Source organism: Phyllostomus hastatus, unplaced genomic scaffold (genome assembly GCF_019186645.2).
Source record: "Phyllostomus hastatus isolate PE091 unplaced genomic scaffold, TTU_PhHast_1.1 phas_scaffold_39, whole genome shotgun sequence".
In the NCBI taxonomy this organism is placed as follows: Eukaryota; Metazoa; Chordata; class Mammalia; order Chiroptera; family Phyllostomidae; genus Phyllostomus; species Phyllostomus hastatus.
The window spans coordinates 7,564,162-7,582,146 of record NW_025334028.1 but is presented as its reverse complement, the minus strand read 5'-3'; the positions used below and the strand labels follow the sequence as shown (position 1 = coordinate 7,582,146).

Sequence of the window (17,985 nt, the reverse complement as noted above, 5' to 3'; positions counted from 1 at the left end):
TGCTTCCATCAACAGACACATAATGTCCAGTTGCCTTTCTTTCTTTTTTTTTTATATCGAGTGATGATTGTTGCCTAATCCATTACTTTATTAAGGTTTTTTTCCCTTTCTTATGAATATATTTTATTGATTATGCTATTACAGTTGTCCTATCTTCCTCCCTTCATTCCCCTCCACCCTGCACACCCCCTCCCACCCATATTCACCCCCTTTAGTTCATATCTATGTGTCATACATATAAGTTCTTTGGCTTCTGCATTTCCCATACTATTCTTACTCTCCCCCTGTCTATTTTCTACCTACCATCTATCCTTCTTATTCTCTGTTACTTTCCCCCCACTCTCCCGCTCCTACTCCCCTGTTGATAACCCCACATGTGACCTCCATTTCTGTGGCTCTGTTCCTGTTCTAGTTGTTTGCTTAGTTTGTTTTTGTTTTTGTTTTAGGTGTGGTTGTTAATAATTGTGAGTTTGCTGTCATTTTACTGTACATATTTTTTATCTTCTTTTCTTTGCTAAGTCCCTTTAACATTTCATATAATAAGGGCTTGGTGATGATGAACTCCTTTAACTTGACTTTATCTGAGGAGCACTTTATCTGCCTTTCCATTCTAAATGATAGCTTTGCTGGATAGAGCAATCTTGGATGTAGGTCCTTGCCTTTCATGACTTGGAATACTTGTTTCCAGCCCCTTCTTACCTGCAAGGTCTCTTTTGAGAAATCAGCTGACAGTCTTATGGGCACTCCTTTGTAGGTAACTGCCTCCTTTTCTCTTGCTGCTTCTAGGATTCTCTCCTTCATTTTAATCTTGGGTAACTTAATGGTGATGTGCTTTGGGACTCTCTGAGCTTCCTGGACTTCCTGGAAGTCTATTTCCTTTGCCAGATTGGGGAAGTTCTTCATTATTTCTTCTAAGTTTTCCATTTCTTGCTCTTCCTCTTTCTTTTCTGTTACGCCTATAATTCAGATGTTGGAATGTTTAAAGATGTCCTGGAGCTTCCTAAGCCTCTCCTCATTTTTTTGAATTCTTGTTTCTTTATTGTTTTCCGTTTGGTTGTTTATTTCTTCCTTCTCATCCACTCCATTGATTTGAGTCCCAGTTTCCTTCCCATCACTATTGGCTCCCTGTGCATTTCCCTTTATTTCACTTTTCATAGCCTTCATTTTTCCATCTAATTTGCGACCAAATTCAACCAATTCTGTGAGCATCCTGATCATCAGTGTTTTAACCTGTGTATCTGCTGGGTTGGCTATCTCTTCATTGCTTAGTTGCATTTTTTCTGGAGCTTTGATCTGTTCTTTCATTTGGGCCATTTTTTTGTGTGTGTCTCAAGGCACATGTTATGTAGTGAGAGGTGGAGCCTTAGGTGTTGACAAGGGCAGGGCAACCCAGTCACTGCGTTGTGGCACTGTATGTGGAACAGGGGTCCAAGAGGGAACAATGGTGCCTGCTCCACTCTGCCAGATTCCAGTCACCTCTGCCGCTTTCCCCAAGCAAACTGGGCTCTTCTGGTGCTGATTCCAATGTGAGTGGGTTTGTGTACATTCTAGGACCCTGTGGGTCTCTCCAATGAACTCTCCTGTGAGGCTGGGAGTATCTCCTAGCACCTCAACCCCCACAGGTGTTTTCAATCGGTGGTTTGAGGCTTTATTTCCCTACGCTGGGGTCCTGGGTTGCATGGTCTGTCTTGCTGCCCAGTTTTGCCTGGTTTATCTGCCTGTGAATGTGGGACCACCCAGTCTGCCAGCCACCTTGAGCGGTGCACCCCTCCACAGTCTGCTACCTCCCTGGGTCTGCCTGCTGCCACCTTGGGCCCCCCGGGGACCGCTAGCCACCACTTTGCTGAGACTCCTCTCCACCCATCTGCCCGACCCTGCCCTTCCTACCGGTCTGGATGAATGTGTCTACTTTAACTCCTTGGTTGTCAGACTTCCATATAGTTTGATTTTCTGTAAGTTCTGGTTGTCTTATGTTTTTAAGTTTGTTGTTGTCCTTGTTTTGGGTGTTCAAGGAGGCACAGTGTGTCTACCTACACCTCCATCTTAGCTGGAAGTTCCTATTAAGGGGTTTTAAATGAAGTATTTTAATCTCTTAAACAGAAACTTTATTTTAAAAACTTGTCTTTATGTTGTATGTGTCTAAAAGTTCTGCTTTGAGGCTTGCTTTAAATTCTTAGATGATAGACAGCAAACTATTTAAACTCTTTCTGAGTCATGAATGACAGGCTTGAGCTATATCTCCTAGCAGGCATGGCCCCCTGAATTGTGGAAATATAGTCCTCTTGTGATAAAAAGCAGCAAGCAAAATGTTGCCCTCATGGGTAACACAAATCAAAAGGTGGATCATATTTAAATACCTCCAGAATAACAGGTGTACTCTTTGTAGTAGAACTACTCACTTGGCATGGTTTTTGTTAAATAAAGAACTAAGTAAAGATCTATTTTCATCCCTCCCCTCCCCAACCACCACAACTAGGATTATTGGCTCTCTCTTCTATTCAAGAAACTGGTGGGCACCAATGTATTAATGGCAAGTGTGAAAGGTCGAGCCAGAAACAAACTTCGAGTGTACCTTCATTGCACAAACATCAACCAGTAAGTAAGCAACACAGTCTTTATAAACCAAGTTTTAATTAACAGACACGTAGCTTTTTACTGTGATGCCCTGCTGTCCTCTATCTATCCAGAGGCCTAAGCTGTGTCATCGTTCTTAATTTTTTTCCTATTCATAATGATTGGTGCCAGAGTCTAACTAAAAAAACACACATAGCTTAAATAATAGCATTTGAGTTTTACAATGACTTTAATTGTCATAACCCATAATCGATATATAGCTTAAATTTAAATGAAGACTAGTACCAATATATTTGTATATGAGCAATTACTTCATTGAATGACTATGAGTGAATATAAATATAAATTCATATGAATAAATAATTATATGAATATACTTAAACCCTTACATTATATCTGATCAATTTAATAAGAAGGATTAAAGAACAATAACAACAACAATCTTGTTTTCAAGTTTCAATCTAGTTTCTGAGAAGAAGAGCTCACAGAGATTTATGTAGTTCAGTATTCAGACCTTAATAGCAAAAAATGCTCCCAAATCTCAGAGATTTTTTCTTCTTCTTAGTTTCAATCTGACCTTCCAGATAGAATGATAGTGAAAATACCAGTTCTAGCCTAATAGCCACCCAACACTTCCAGTTTCTGGTAAGTGGAGTTAACGAGCAATAAGAGCCCCACTGGGAAGAAGTCATGGAGTAGTTTGGATAGATAAATTCTGAAAAGTGACAATAGATTTAATTTTCTTGTTTGCTTCACTCTTTTCATAAGGCTAGAAAGAGCCCCTACTTATATGGTTTATAATTCGAGTGCACATGAACCCACAAAATTCAACTTTCACCATTTAACCTTCCAATGTTTGCAAATGAATAAGCTGACTGACTTCTAGCAACTCAGCCTGGCAAAACAGCAAGGATTTCAGAGTGCTTTGGAACAGAAAATGGTGCTGTGAAGAGCAATATTTATAATTATGTTTTCAAATAGGACCACATTAGTGGTCTTACATCATTATAAAAGGAAGGGTAAAAAGAGGTCCCATCATCATTATAAATACTTATTATCCATAATTGTATTTGTAATCAAGTTTTTAATTGCTTAAGTGAGATAAATATTTTTATTGAGTTAATCTATTTGCTTTTAGCCCAAGGTATAAAGAAGGAGATTTAACGCTGTATGCTTTAAATCTTCATAATGTCACTGAGCACTTCCAGTTACCACATTATTTATTTGACAAAGAAGTGGACAGATACCTTGTAAAACCTTCAGGACCTGATGGATTATTTTCCAAGTGAGTCATTTTCCTTGTTCATTTTAAACTTTCATCAAATTTATCAGTGTTTATCAGAATAGAGAGTGTCGATAGGGAGAAAAAATAGTCAACTATATCAAGTATTAACAACTCTTAATATTCAGAAAGTATACACACACACACATTACCTATTATTATGGATATAACTGACTCTGAGAGTCAAAAGCAGAAGGATATGAACAAAAGGTAGCAGTTGTCTTAGGGAGTAGTTTGCATTTTAAAACAACTTTATATAAATGCATTTAGATTATTTTCTCTAAAAACACATAATTCCACCCTGGCTGGTATTGCTCAGTGGTTTGAGTGCTGGCCTGAGAACCAAAGCATTGCTGGTTCAATTCCCAATCAAGGCACATGCCTGGTTTGCAGGCCAGCTCCCCAGTAGGGGGCACACAAGAGGCAACCACTCAGTGATGTTTCTCTCCCTTACTTTCTCCCTCCCTTCCTGTTTTTCTAAAACTTAATATATAAAATCTTTTTTAAAAAGACATAATTCCTGGTAACACAGTTGCAAAAGAAAATCATACCTGTATAAAATTGCTATTAAGGGCTATTAAGGGGTTGGTATAAACTATTATGTTATGTGAGCAGGTGTGATTCTCTAACTGCATTAAAGTAGTTCTTTTAATTAGAGTAAGAAAAAAATAGCCAGAAATATACCTTTTAGACAGATTATTTAAAGTTGTTTCAAACACATTTTGGTTTTAAAAGCCTGTCCTTGAATATGTCTCATAAAAGACCATATTTAATAGAATATTCAAGAATGACTATGAGCTTTAAAGAGTTAGGCACACAAACATTGTCAGATTTCTGTTCAGTCTGTATTAGAAGGAGCTCTTTTCATCATGGCTATTCTCAGATTGAAAATTAAAAAATTAAGGGTTCACAATATTCTCACCATCTCCTCCCATCTTTGCAAATGCTATATGGGTGATGTTTTCAGTGACAATTAGCATCATAATCTGAAAAAGGACAGTAAGCATGTTTCTCCAAAGTCCTATCCCCCATAGACAACATTATTAACAGTGAATATCATTCCTTCATTTTTTCCCTGGGCTTCCTTTTATTATAACTGTAATCATACAACCTCTAATGGGGAAAAAAGAGGAAGAACCCACAAGTTTTCCCATGTCTTTCCATGCATAGCCTTTGTAGACATTTTTAAGTTTTTTTAAATTGAAAATTTGTGGGTAGCATTGGTTAATGAAATTATATAGGTTTCAGGTGTCCAATTCTATAATACATCATCTGTATGTTGTATTGTGTGTTCACCACCCGGCAGACATTTTTAATGGGTTGCATGTTTTATGAAACACCATGGCTTACCCACTTTTCTACTGTTTAAAGTATTTTTTTCCTATTGTAAATAATGCATATTTGGCTTCCAGATACTTTTCTCTGGGTTCTGACTCTTTTTGAAGTGGGTATTTTTAGCATATTTGTGTCTGATGCTGATAAGGAAAAAGCTTTTGTAAAGTAATTCAATATGAGCAGTAGAGTTGGAAGTGTCTTAAGATCATTTTAGTCCAACTTTAGTTGGGTATCTAAGACCATTCATCTCTGATTTCTCCTCTAATCAAGCTCACAGCCTTTCCCAGTGACTGTTCTTCCAGGAGGGGCTAAAGGGAGCTGCTGTGTGTTTTTTTCTGATGCTCTTAGCTCTGTTTTCTAGGTCAGAGGTTAGAAACTACACCTCATGCCTGTGGACAAAGGGGTTTAGAGGATTTTGTTTTCCCTCTTCTCCTGGAAGAGGAGGTTGGCATGTACTCTGTGTTATTTTTTATTTGAAATTAGCTGTCAACATTTAACAATTGATAGCTAGTAAAAAATCTTTAAAAGACTTCCAGCCAAGATGGAGGCATAGGGAGACATACTATGCCTCCTCACACAACCAAAAAAAAAGGACAGCAGCAATTTAAAAACAAAAAACAACCAACCCTGACAGAAAATTGAACTGTATGGAAGTCTAACAGCCAAGGAGTTAAAGAAGACACATTCATCAAGACCAGTAGAAGGGGTGGAGTTGGGCAGCCAGAGGAGAGGAGACTCGTGGCAAGGCAGTGTCTAGCAGACCCAGCAAGGCCATGGATTGTGGAATGGGGTGCAGCATGTGAGGCTGCAGCTGGCCAGCAAGGTGGCGGCTGGTGGACCAGGTGGTCCCACATTCACATGCAGATAAACAAGGCAAAACTGGGGGGTGGGACAAACAGCACAACCCAGGGTCCCAGTACAGGGAATAAAGCCTCAAACCATGGATTGAAAACACCTGTGAGGGTTGAGGTGCTGGGAGATACTCCCTGCCTCACAGGAGAGTTCATTGGAAAGACCCACAGGGTCCTAGAATGTACACAAACCCACTCACATGGGAATCAGCACCAGAAGGGCCCAATTTGTTTGTAGGAAGCAGAGGAAGTGACTGAAATCTGGCAGAGAGCTGAGCAAACGCTATTGTTCCCTCTTGGACCCCTGCCCCACATACAGCGCCACAACCCAGCAATGTGGGTTACCCTGCCCAGGTGAATACCTAAGGTTCCACCCTTCACTATGTAACACGCACGTCAAGACCAAAAAAAAAAAATGGCCCAAACGAAAGAATAGATCAAAGCTCCAGAAAAAAATATCACTAAGCCATGAAGACATAGCCAGCCTGCCAGATGCACAGTTCAAAACACTGGTAATCAGGATGCTCACAGAATTGGTTGAATTTGGTCGCAAATTAGATGAAAAAGTGGAGGCTATGAAAAGTGAAATAAAGGGAAATGTACAGGGAACCAATAGTGATGGGAAGGAAACTGGGACTCAAATCAATGGAGTGGACCAGAAGGAAGAAAACAACATACAATCAGAAAAGAATGAAGAAACAAGAATTCAAAAAAATGAGGAGAGGTTTAGGAACCTCCAGGACATCCTTAAATATTCCAACATCCCAATTACAGGGTTACCAGAAAGAGAAGAAGAAGAGCAACAAGTGGAAAAGTTATTTGAACAAATAATAAAGGAGAATTTCCCCAATCTGGCAAAGGAAATAGGCTTCCAAGAAGTCCAGGAAGCTCAGAGAGTCCCAAAGAAGTTGGATCCAAGGAGGAACACACCAATTCACATCATCATTAAGTTACCCAAGATTAAAATGAAGGAGAGAATCCTAGAAGCAGCAAGAGAAAAGGAGGCAGTTACCTACAAAGGAGTGCCCATAAGACTGTCAGCTGATTTCTCAAAAGAGACCTTGCAGGTAAGAAGGGGCTGGAAACAAGTATTCCAAGTCATGAAAGGCAAGGACCTACATCCAAGATTGCTCTATCCAGCAAAGCTATCATTTAGAGTGGAAAGGCAGATAAAGTGCTCCTCAGATAAAGTCAAGTTAAAGGAGTTCATCATCACCAAGCCCTTATTATATGAAATGTTAAAGGGACTTAGCAAAGAAAAGAAGATAAAAAATATGTACAGTAAAATGACAGCAAACTCACAATTATTAACAACCACACCTAAAACAAAAACAAAAACTAAGCAAACAACTAGAACAGGAACAGAGCCACAGAAATGGAGATCACATGTGGGGTTATCAACAAGGGAGTGAGAGGGGGAGAGAGGGGGAAAAGTAACCGAGAATAAGAAGGATAGATGGTAGGTAGAAAATAGACAGGGGGAGGGCAAGAATAGCGTGGGAAATGTAGAAGCTAAAGAACTTACAAGTATGACACATGGACATGAACTAAAGGGGGTGAATGTGGGTGGGAGGGGCTCTGCAGGGTGGAGGGGAATGAAGGGAGGAAAATAGGACAACTGTAATAGCATGATCAATAAAATACATTTTTTAAAAAATCTTTAAAAATGGGGGTTCTGGCCAAGATGGAGGCATACATACAAACCATTTGATTCTTCGCACAACTGAAAAGAGGATAACAATCAATCTAACATCAATAAACAACCAGAAGTGCCAGAAAATCAAAGTGCATGGAACTCCAACAACCAAGGAATTTAAAAAAAACATCAAACAGAATAACCAGACCATTAAGAGCCTGTGGAGAGGTGGCAGACCGCCTGGGTAGGGCTGGCTAAACACAAAACTGAAACTTAGAGCTGACTATGTACTACAGGGGTTGCAGTGGTGGAAGAAGCTCCCAGTCTCACATGAGAGTTTGTTGGAAAGTGAGCTAGAGATGAGCAGGCGAGCCAAACTGTTTCCTCTCTGGCCCCTCCCCCACAGGCAGCCCTGCAGTGCAGCAAAGAGGGTTCCCCTGCCCTGGTGAATACCTAAGGCCCCACCCTTACAAATCAACAGGTGTGCTCAGACAAAAAAATATGGCCCAGATGAAAGAACAGAGCAAAACTTCAGAAAGGGAGCTAAGCAATGAGGAGATAGCCAACCTAACTGATGGAGAATTTAAAGCCCTGGTAATCAAAATGCTCACAGATCTGATTAAGCCTGGTTGAAAAATGAAAAAACAAATGAAAGATACCTAAAATGAAATAAAGAAAAATATTTGGGGAACCAACAATGACAGGAAGGAAACCAGGATTCAAAGCAATGATTTGGAACAAAAGGAAAAAATAAACATCCAACGGGAACAGAATGAAGAAACAAAAATTTAAAAAAGTGAAGAGAGGCTTAGAAACTTCTGGGACAACCTGCAACATTCCAATATCCAAATTATAGAAATGCCAGAAGGAGAAGAACAAGAGCAAGAAATTGAAAACTTACCTGAGAAAATAATGAAGGAAAACTTCCCCAATCTGGTGAAGGAAATAGACTTCCGGGAAGCCCAGAGAATCCCAAAGAAGTTGGACCCAAGGAGGAACACACCAAGGCACGTCATCATTCAGTTATCCAAGATCAAAGATAGAGAATCCTAAAAGCAGAAAGAGGAAGGAAGAGAATTACCTACACAGGAGTTCCCATAAGACTATCAACTGATTTCTCAAAAGAAACCTTGCAGGCAAGAAGGTGCTGGAAAGAAGTATTCGAAGTCATGAAAGGCAAGGACTTACATCTAAGATTAATCTATCCAGCAAAGCTTTCATTTAGAATGGAAGGGCAGATAAAGTGGTTCCCAGAGAAGGTCAAGTTAAAGGAGTTTGTCATCACCAAGCCATTATTATATGAAAGGTTAAAGGGACTTATCTAAGAAAAAGAAAATCAAAAAGTATGAACAATAAAATGACAACAAACTCAAACTATCAACAAATGAACCTAAAAGAAAAGAAAAACAATGAAGATAAAACTAAGCAAACAACTAGAACAGGAAGAGAATCAGGAAATGGACATCACATGGAGGGATTTCAGTGGGGAGGGGGAAGGGAGGAATAGCAGGGAAAAGGTACAGCGAAGAAGAAGCATAATTGGTAGGCATAAAATAGACCGGTAGAGATAAAAAATGGTATAGGAAACAGAGGACTCAAAGAAATTATATGTACAACCCATGGACATGAACTAAGGGAGGGGAAATGCTGGAGGGATGGGGAGGTGTCTGGCAGAGGGGGGATAAAGGGAGGAAAATTGGAAAAACTAATAGCATAATCAATAAAAAATACTGAGAAGTAAAACTGTGAATAAAAAAGAATGGATACTCTGGCAACTCTGGGCTTGTTCTTTCTATTAGATGTGACCCTGTTATCTTATGCCTTTCCTACTACACTAGCAAATATAACCGTCTTGGCCCCCGAGGGCATTTGAGTTGAGTACCCTTAGTCTGGAGTAATGCCAACTACCTCATTTCCTCCAGAATAACTCTCAAATATTTGAAAGACAAATGGTTTGTGTTCCAGCCCTATTTCACCTGAATTTTACAAATGCATCTTATATTTCTTCATCTTCATGTTACCAACCTCAAAATATGAAACAAGCTACTCCTCTTAAATAAAACTTCATCCACATTGTCCAGCCTGATGTGGAAATCACCAACATGCTTTAAGCTTACACTGATAGTCTCTGGAAAAAGTCTAGCCATTGTTAATATAACCAGAATGCTTTGCATGACATTGATGTAACCTGTCAGCCAAGGAGAGTGGACTAGAATGCACATGCATAAACAATGATGACTTCACTGTACTAGTCAGTGGGGGCAGTAGGCACCACTGAGTGATTGATCATGTGTGTGATGTGGCCATCACACTCAAAATAACTGAGCGAGTAACAAATCTGCATCAAAATATGTATTAAGCCTGAACATTCCTCTGTGGAAACTATTCTGATGATTCAGAAGGCTTTGGGGAACAATGCAGTGAGTGCAGTGCAAATAAAAGTGTCACACAAATGCTTCAAAGATGGTCAAGAATCTGTTTAAAGTGCTCCACATTCTGAAAGGCCAACAAGCACAATACCTGGGAATGCTCAATGTGTATGAGCTATAATCAACAAAATTGGCAACTGACAGTGCAAGAACTAGAAGCTGATCTGGGGATTCCAAAAACTACTGTGTCTGAGATTTTTGATATAGGATCTTGGCATGAAGTGTGTCCTGTCAAAATTTGTTCCATGGCTTCTGCTACCAGAGCAGAAGGAACATTTTGCTGCAGTTGGGAGAACTGTATGAGGTCCCAAGCTGCCTACTTTGAAGGGAACTGAGGCATCATTGTCCTATGGACAGTGTTTCTTGTATCTTCAATAAATGTGTCTATTTTTCATATTATGTGCCTGGATACTTTCTGGACAGACCTTATCATATTCATAGGTGATTAAACAATTTAGCCTGATGGAATGAATATCTTGCCCATGTTTCATCAGCCTCACCCAGAGCAATATTAATTTACAATGATCAGATTTATCTTTAAGCTCAGTAGCCTAATTCCAAAGTTTTTATGAAACATTTTGGTGTACCCTTGTAAGTGATCCTCAATGTCATACACAACAGTTCTTACTACTGTCCCATACAGATGTTTTGAAAATCTGGTTTTCGTTTGTGGTTTCTTGATGATGATCATGTCATTTCCTCCTGAAGCCCACTGAAAAACTGATGTGATACAGGCATGAAAACAAACCCTGGTGCATGTGGACCAAGTACAACCACCGCATGGGCTCCTTAGCCTCCAGCACAATCATAGGCATCTTATTGCTTTGTCTTAAAGTCCAGATAGTACAGACCCCAGAGCTGGGCCTCGAACCAAGGTTAAACGGAACACAGTTCTGCTGACTAATAGTGAAGATGAAGTGTGAAAGATCTTTAAAACCGAAATCTTTATAATAATGCTAAATTGGAAACCACCAAATGTCTAACATTAGACAATTAACTAAACTAGCATTCTCACACAATGGAATCCTGTGCAACCTATAAAATGATGTAGTGTAGTGGATGAATGTTTAATGGTGTGAACAAATATTAAGATGCGTTCAGAGAAAAAGAATCAGGTTTTTTTTTTAATTTTAAAAAATTATTTCTTAATTTTATTTTTTAATTACAGTTTATATTCAATATTATTTTGTACTAGTTTTAGGTGTACAGCATAGTAGTTAGACAACCATACACTTTACAAAGTGTTCCCCCCAATACCTCCTGTACCCATCTGGTACCACACATAGTTATTACAATATTATTGACTATATTCCCTGTGCTATATTTTACATCTTCAGGATTATTTTGTAACTGCCAATTTGTGCTTCTAAAGTCCTTCACCTTTTCCAGCAGTCTCTCAATGTCCCTTCTCTCTTGCAACCACCAGCCTCTTCTTTGTATCTATGAGTCTGTTTCCATTTTATTCATTTATTTTGTTTTTTAGATTTTACACATAATTGAAATCATATGGTATTTGTCTTTCTCTGTCTGACTCATTTCACTTAGCATAATACCCTCTAAGTCTATCCATGCTATTGCAAATGGTAAAATTTCATTCTTTTTACGACCGAGTAATATTCCATTATATATGTACCACTACTTTTTTTATCTACTCATCTATCAATGAGTATTTGTGTTGCTTCCATGTCTTGGCTATTGTAAATACCACTGCAATGAACATAGGAGTGCATATATTCTTTTGAATTAGTGTTTTGGGTTTCTTTGGCTATATACACAGAAATGGAAAGTGGAATCACCAGGCCATAACACAGTTCCATTTTTAGTTTTTTGAGGACCCTTGATACTGTTTTCCAGAGTGACTGCACTAATATGCATTCCCACCAACAGTTCAGTAGGATTCTCTTTTTTCCACATCCTCACTTGTTGTTTGTTGATTTATTAATGATAGCCATTTTGACAAGTGTGAGGTGATATCTCATTGTAGCTTTTGTTTGCACATGTCTGATGATTAGTGACATTGAACATATTTTCATATGTCTATTGGCCATCTGTATGTCCTCTTTGGAAGAATCAAGTTTTAAGAGACTATATATAGTATACTCATTTTGTTTAAATGGAAATATGTGTTATACATGCATAGAAAAGAGATGAAGGAATATACACAAAACACTAAAAGTAGCTGGGGTGATTTAACAGGTTACTTTTGTTGTATTTATTTCTGAATAATGATGATAATACTTTCATAGTGCTTACTATATGCAACACACTCCTTTAGGTGTTATACACATATTACATGTATTACATATCTGACATAAATATAACTCTAACATTAACTAATCTCCTAAAATTTCAACAATAAAGTGCTACCTTTTGCATGATGTAAAAACCATTTGAAAGCCCTGGCTGGTGTAGCTCAGTGGATTGAGCGCGGGCTGCGAACCAAAGTGTCGCAGGTTCGATTCCCAGTCAGGGTATATGCCTGGGTTGCAGGCCATGACCCCCAGCAACCAAACATTGATGTTTCTCTCTCTCTCTTTCTCCTTCCCTTCCCTCTCTAAAAATAAATAAATAAAATCTTTTAAAAAAAAAACCACTTGAGAAAAAGATAGTAGAAATATGAGCATCATTTAGAATTACAGAAGTAATTATTAGTGGAATTTAAAGCAGACTAAAGCTTTTTTCATCTGCTCTTTATTGGATTTGTTGCTGCCAACATGTATTCATTTGATTTATAACAATAAATATGCATAAGAAATAATACTTGTTCTTAACAATTTTTCCAGTCTTTGACTCAGTTTGAATTGGAATACTACAGTGAAATGCAAAGAAAACAAATTTTTTTGGAATCTGTGGTTTAACCAAACAAAACCATTTTGTTTTACCCAGCAGTATACATTCTACCAAAATATCTCCACAACATAAGAAAATGCAAGCATACCTCCTGAGGAGAGGGGAGGTAGAGGGTTATGGGCATAGTTACCAGTGGGAAATTTTATTGACTGTCATTATTATGTAAATTTTGAAATTTACATGCCATTCAATGTATGTATTTGCTCTGTATAAAAATGTTTTCAATTATTTTTCCATCAAATAAAATTTCCACAAATTCAGAAGTCATGTCATGTTTATCATTTTTGTACTTCCATCATATTACTTAGTATAGATTATGTGTGCCCCATTTTCTGTAGAAGACCAGACAGTAACTATTTCAGGTTTTCTAGGCCATGTGGTCACTGTCACAACTAGTTAATTCTGTCAGTGTAGCTTAGAGATCATCTAGTTCAAATACCTAACTGATAAGAGTTTTGAAATACAAGTTATGTACCATAGGCTGTCACAAAAATTTTTTTTTGGCTTTGAAACAATCTCATGACTTTTGTAGAGCAGGCAGAGCACATACAACTTGGCTAACTTAGATGTATTTTTCCACTTTGCAGATATGTCCAACTCAATGATAAAACTCTGAAGATGGTGGATGATCAGACCTTGCCAGCTTTGACAGAGAAACCTCTCAGCCCAGGAAGTCCACTAAGCTTGCCAGCTTTCTCATATGGGTTTTTTGTAATACGAAATGCCAGAGTTGCTGCTTGCCTCTGAAAATGAAAGGCATACAGTAGCCCTGAGACTGAATTTTTCAAGTGTATTGAGAAGAGGAAAGCAAAACTCAAGCTATAGAAAAGCAAGCAAGTATGCTACAAATCAACTAGTGGGAGCTTTATAGACACTGAGACACCTTCAGGCTAGACTTCTCACAGTATTTTGTTCTGAGTAAACCACTGCTGGTAATAAGACCTTGTGCCAAACACTGTGATTGTACTTTGCATGTAATATTTGTATTTAAGGTTATTAAAAATGTATATGAATGCTTCTAATATAGCCATGAGGCAAGTAAGTGAGGATATACTATTAGTTTTAAGAAAGTACTGAGTTGTTTTTATTCTCAAAGAAACAGTTATTAGAAGATTGTCACATTTATTCCTGCATAGACTGGCTCCATGGGCACCCATCAGAAAAAGTTTACATCATAACCTTCAAATTGTCTATAAAAGAGAGACAAAATCTCTTTGCACTTTTACAGAGAGCAAGATTCAGTTGCTGCTTCTCTTCTCTTTGTTCTGTTTGTCTTTGTCAGTAATACTACATGAGAGGACAGATGATAGATGTGATCATATAAAAAATAATTAAAGACAATTGTTTTGACAGAGGGATGGGATTATGTAAGATTCAAATGAAATGAAAAAATAACTATAAGGGAAGTTGATTTACAGGAGGAGAAAATTTAGTTCAATGTGTTATAACCATCTGTTAATGTTTACTTTTGTTCTACCTTTAGTTATTATTTTAGTTGGGGAACTTTTGTAACAGAAAGTAACAGAAAACCGTGATTCTAATGGCTTAAGAATAAGGACATTTATAATCCTGAATAACAAGAAATTCAAACAGGATGGGCTTTGTAGCTCAGTGAGGAACCAAGCTCCCTCCATCTTGCTCTGCCACCTTTAGTGTAGGCTCCATTCTCAAGCTGGTGGCATGTTAGCTATAGCTCTTCCATCGACCTGTTGAGACCTGGCAACACCCAGAGGAAAAAGATGAACAATTTTTCTGTGTCTCCTTCACAGACTTGAAGAACTCTTTCACAGAGGTTCTCCAAGAAAACCTTGTGTCTCCTCATGTCTTATTGGGCAGGAATGGATCACATGGCCATTCTCCCCAGTCACTGACAACATCACTGAAATTCCTGTAATTGTCTGCTAGTAACTTTTTGGGATGGAGTGGGAGTTGGGAAGTCCATGGTACTGAAAAGCACAGGTACAGTTCTGTGCTTTTATCAGTGACTGAATGTATTATTTTTCTCCCATTCTAATTTTTAGAAATATAATCCTCTTTATATTTATGCCAACCATGAATATATATATTCTCAATTAAATTTAATTACACTTATGGGGAGCTAAAGCTGGAACGTAAAGTTTGGGTGTGCTTCAATACCTTTATATTCCATATATATGTGGTTTTTATATTTCTACAGTTGAAATAAAGCAATTTTGATAACCTCAATGGTGCATAATTATTCTTTTAAGAAAGCTTACACCTACAGATCCCTACATTTGGAAGCCTTGTTTTCCTCTCCCCTGTTTTTTACACCTCCTATCTTTATTTGTCCTTTCCGTCTCCCTGACACCAAAAGAGTTAATGATGAAAAGGGATCATCAGGCACAAACACAATCTCCTCTCTCAACATAAAGATTCAATCACAAAGTCTTGTCCTGTCTGGTTTCTCTTTTCCCTGTCCCCTCTGCCCCTTAATAAAATCAAGGCCTAATTTTTCACTTGTATAATCATCATAATCAACATTTCCTAATTGTTCTCCTGACTTTGGTTAAAATTCTTAAATGACTCCCCATTTCTTACAGGCACACAATGTCCTCCATAACTTGGTACCTACATATTTCTTCAGCCTCAACTCTTGTCGTTCTCCCACAAATTCTGTTCTCTGCCCCACACACTGGTTGAGAGGTCTGAACATACAGCCTATCTTCCCTTTTGCTCCTGTACCTTGGGTGCTGCTCCTGCTCTCCACCTGGATCATTCTAGCACTGCTCCCTATGCAGCAAACTTCTACATTTATTAAGACCCAGCTCAAACATCAGTTTAAGTATCTCTCCTATTATTCAAGTAGCTTTAGTCATATTTTTTTGCTCCTACAGCAATTTTGACATTTAGTATGACATTTATGCTGCATCTCAACTATATCCATATATATCTTTCTAACATAACTCTAAGTTCATAAGAAAGAGGTATAATATCTTAATAATTTTTTATCCCCTATGCTTAGCAATATTTTCTGGCATACAGTAGCTACTCAGATGTTTCCTTAATAACAGAAAAGAGCATTCAAAGTTAAAACTAGCTTAGGTATTTTGATTTTGAATATACTGAAAAATTTAATGATGTTTTAAACCTGAAAAGGTATTGTCTACTACCTTTCAAAAGTCTTTAATTATCACTAGTGAGCTCTTACTAATGGTGAATAGTTATGTGAAGCAGTGGAGGCATGGTTATGTTAAGAAAGGAATGCTCTCTTGTCCTGGCTGGTGTGGTTCAGTTGCTTGGAGTGTTGTCCTGTAAACTGAAAGGTTGTGGGTTCAATTCCTGGTCAGGGCACATGCCTAGGTTGTGGGTTTGGTCCCCCATCAGGGTTAGGACGAGAGGCAACAGATTGATGTCTCTTTCTCTTCCCCTCTCTCTAAAATCAGTGAGCACGTCCTCGAGTGAGGATGAAAAAAAAAAAAAGGAATGCTCTCTGTTATGTAATTATGACTATTAAATGCATTATTATTAAGGTTTTCTTTAACTTTCTTAGAGGAAGCCCTTGTCTGTCGTGTCATTCAGACTTTTGGAGCCCACACATTTCCACTGGTACTTAATCAATCAAATATATTTATTTTCTGCAACTTATTATACTGATTCAAATTACTTTTGTTTTTTACTCTGGCCCTGTAGTTCACTTCAGCTCCATTATAGTGGGAGTTTCCAAGTCCTGTTGTAAAACTGTGTGCTCAGGGCTGGCCAGTTGGGTCTGCAGTAGCATCTATTTTCTTTTTCTCTCTTTTAAAAAAATTCTAATGTGTCTCATCAGCTTGTTGAATCACCTCATGGTTATTAAGTCTTTTAAGTATCCTTCTAACCAGAATTTTGGTTACCAACAAAACTAACATAAATACCCTTCTGTTTATATCTAACAATTTAATATGAAATGAAAAGAGGAGTATTTAAAACTAAACCTAAATGGTAGTGAAATAAATAACTAGTTTCAATGGTACATTTCTTCAATGACCTTTTAGAAAATGTTACTGATAATTGGCTCATGTATTATATGCCTTACAAAAACATAAAGTGCAGATTCCCATACTCACTCCATCCCTATGGCAGATATTTAGGTTTATTTCCAAGACTCCTCTTTTAACATTTTGTAATTTAATACCATTCTCAACTTTACAGACTTAAGGGTTGGAATGCCCTGGAGCAATTTAAGTACTTAATACTTGATCTTCCCTTTTAATGGCATTAAATACTATTGATTTTTATGACACCTTTAATTAAGTCAAATTTGTTCTTATTTTCACACATTTGATGATAGTCATTAGTTTCTGAATTGGTTTTTAGGTTACTTTGTTACATACAACTTACATATTTATTTAAACTTCCATAGACTTTTCAAAGGAAAATAAATCTATTTTGATTCTGTAGCACTCCAAATTTAATAAGGCAAACTTGCATATTTAACAGATCCTCCCTAAACACAGTTTAAAAAAAAAAACCTCTTATAACTTAAATGTAAGACTTGAAACCATAAAAATTTTAGAAGAAAACATAGGAAGAAAAATCTCAGACATTTGTGGTAACAATATTTTTTCTGATATATGTTCTCAAGCAAGGGAAACAAAAGAAAAATAAATAAATGGGACTACATCAAACTAAAAAGTTTTTGTACAGCAAAGGAAACCATCAACAAAATGAAAGGACAACCCACTGAATGGGAAAACATATTTGCCAATGACACAGCTGGTAAGAGGTTAATTTCCAAAGTTTATAAAGAACTTTTACAACTCAGCACCCCAAAAAATTCAATAAAAAATGGGCAAAGGACCTGAATAGACACTTCTGTAAAGAGGACATAGAGATGGTCAAAAGACATATGAAAACATTCTCAACATCACTAATCATCAGAGAGATGCAAATTATCACCTAACACCTGACAGAATGGCTATCGTAAATGAACAACAAATACAGGTAAGTGTTGACAAGGATTTGGAGAAGAGGGAATCCCTGTGTATTGTTGGTGGGAATGCAGACTGGTGCAGCCTTTTTGGAAAACAG

At 37.7% G+C, this 17,985-nt stretch overlaps 1 protein-coding gene across 1 annotated transcript in view; it reads left to right on the top strand.

Moving 5' to 3' along the window:
* HPSE (heparanase) overlaps positions 1 to 15,162 on the top strand; it is a 46,728-nt gene extending 31,566 nt beyond the window's left edge. The window contains exons 10-12 of the mRNA XM_045820410.1: positions 2,477 to 2,595; positions 3,713 to 3,859; positions 13,545 to 15,162. Coding sequence (XP_045676366.1) covers positions 2,477 to 2,595; positions 3,713 to 3,859; positions 13,545 to 13,704 — 426 coding nt within the window. The 3' untranslated portion in view covers positions 13,705 to 15,162. The remainder of the gene's footprint in view (positions 1 to 2,476; positions 2,596 to 3,712; positions 3,860 to 13,544) is intronic.
* The last annotated feature ends 2,823 nt before the right edge of the window (positions 15,163 to 17,985 follow it).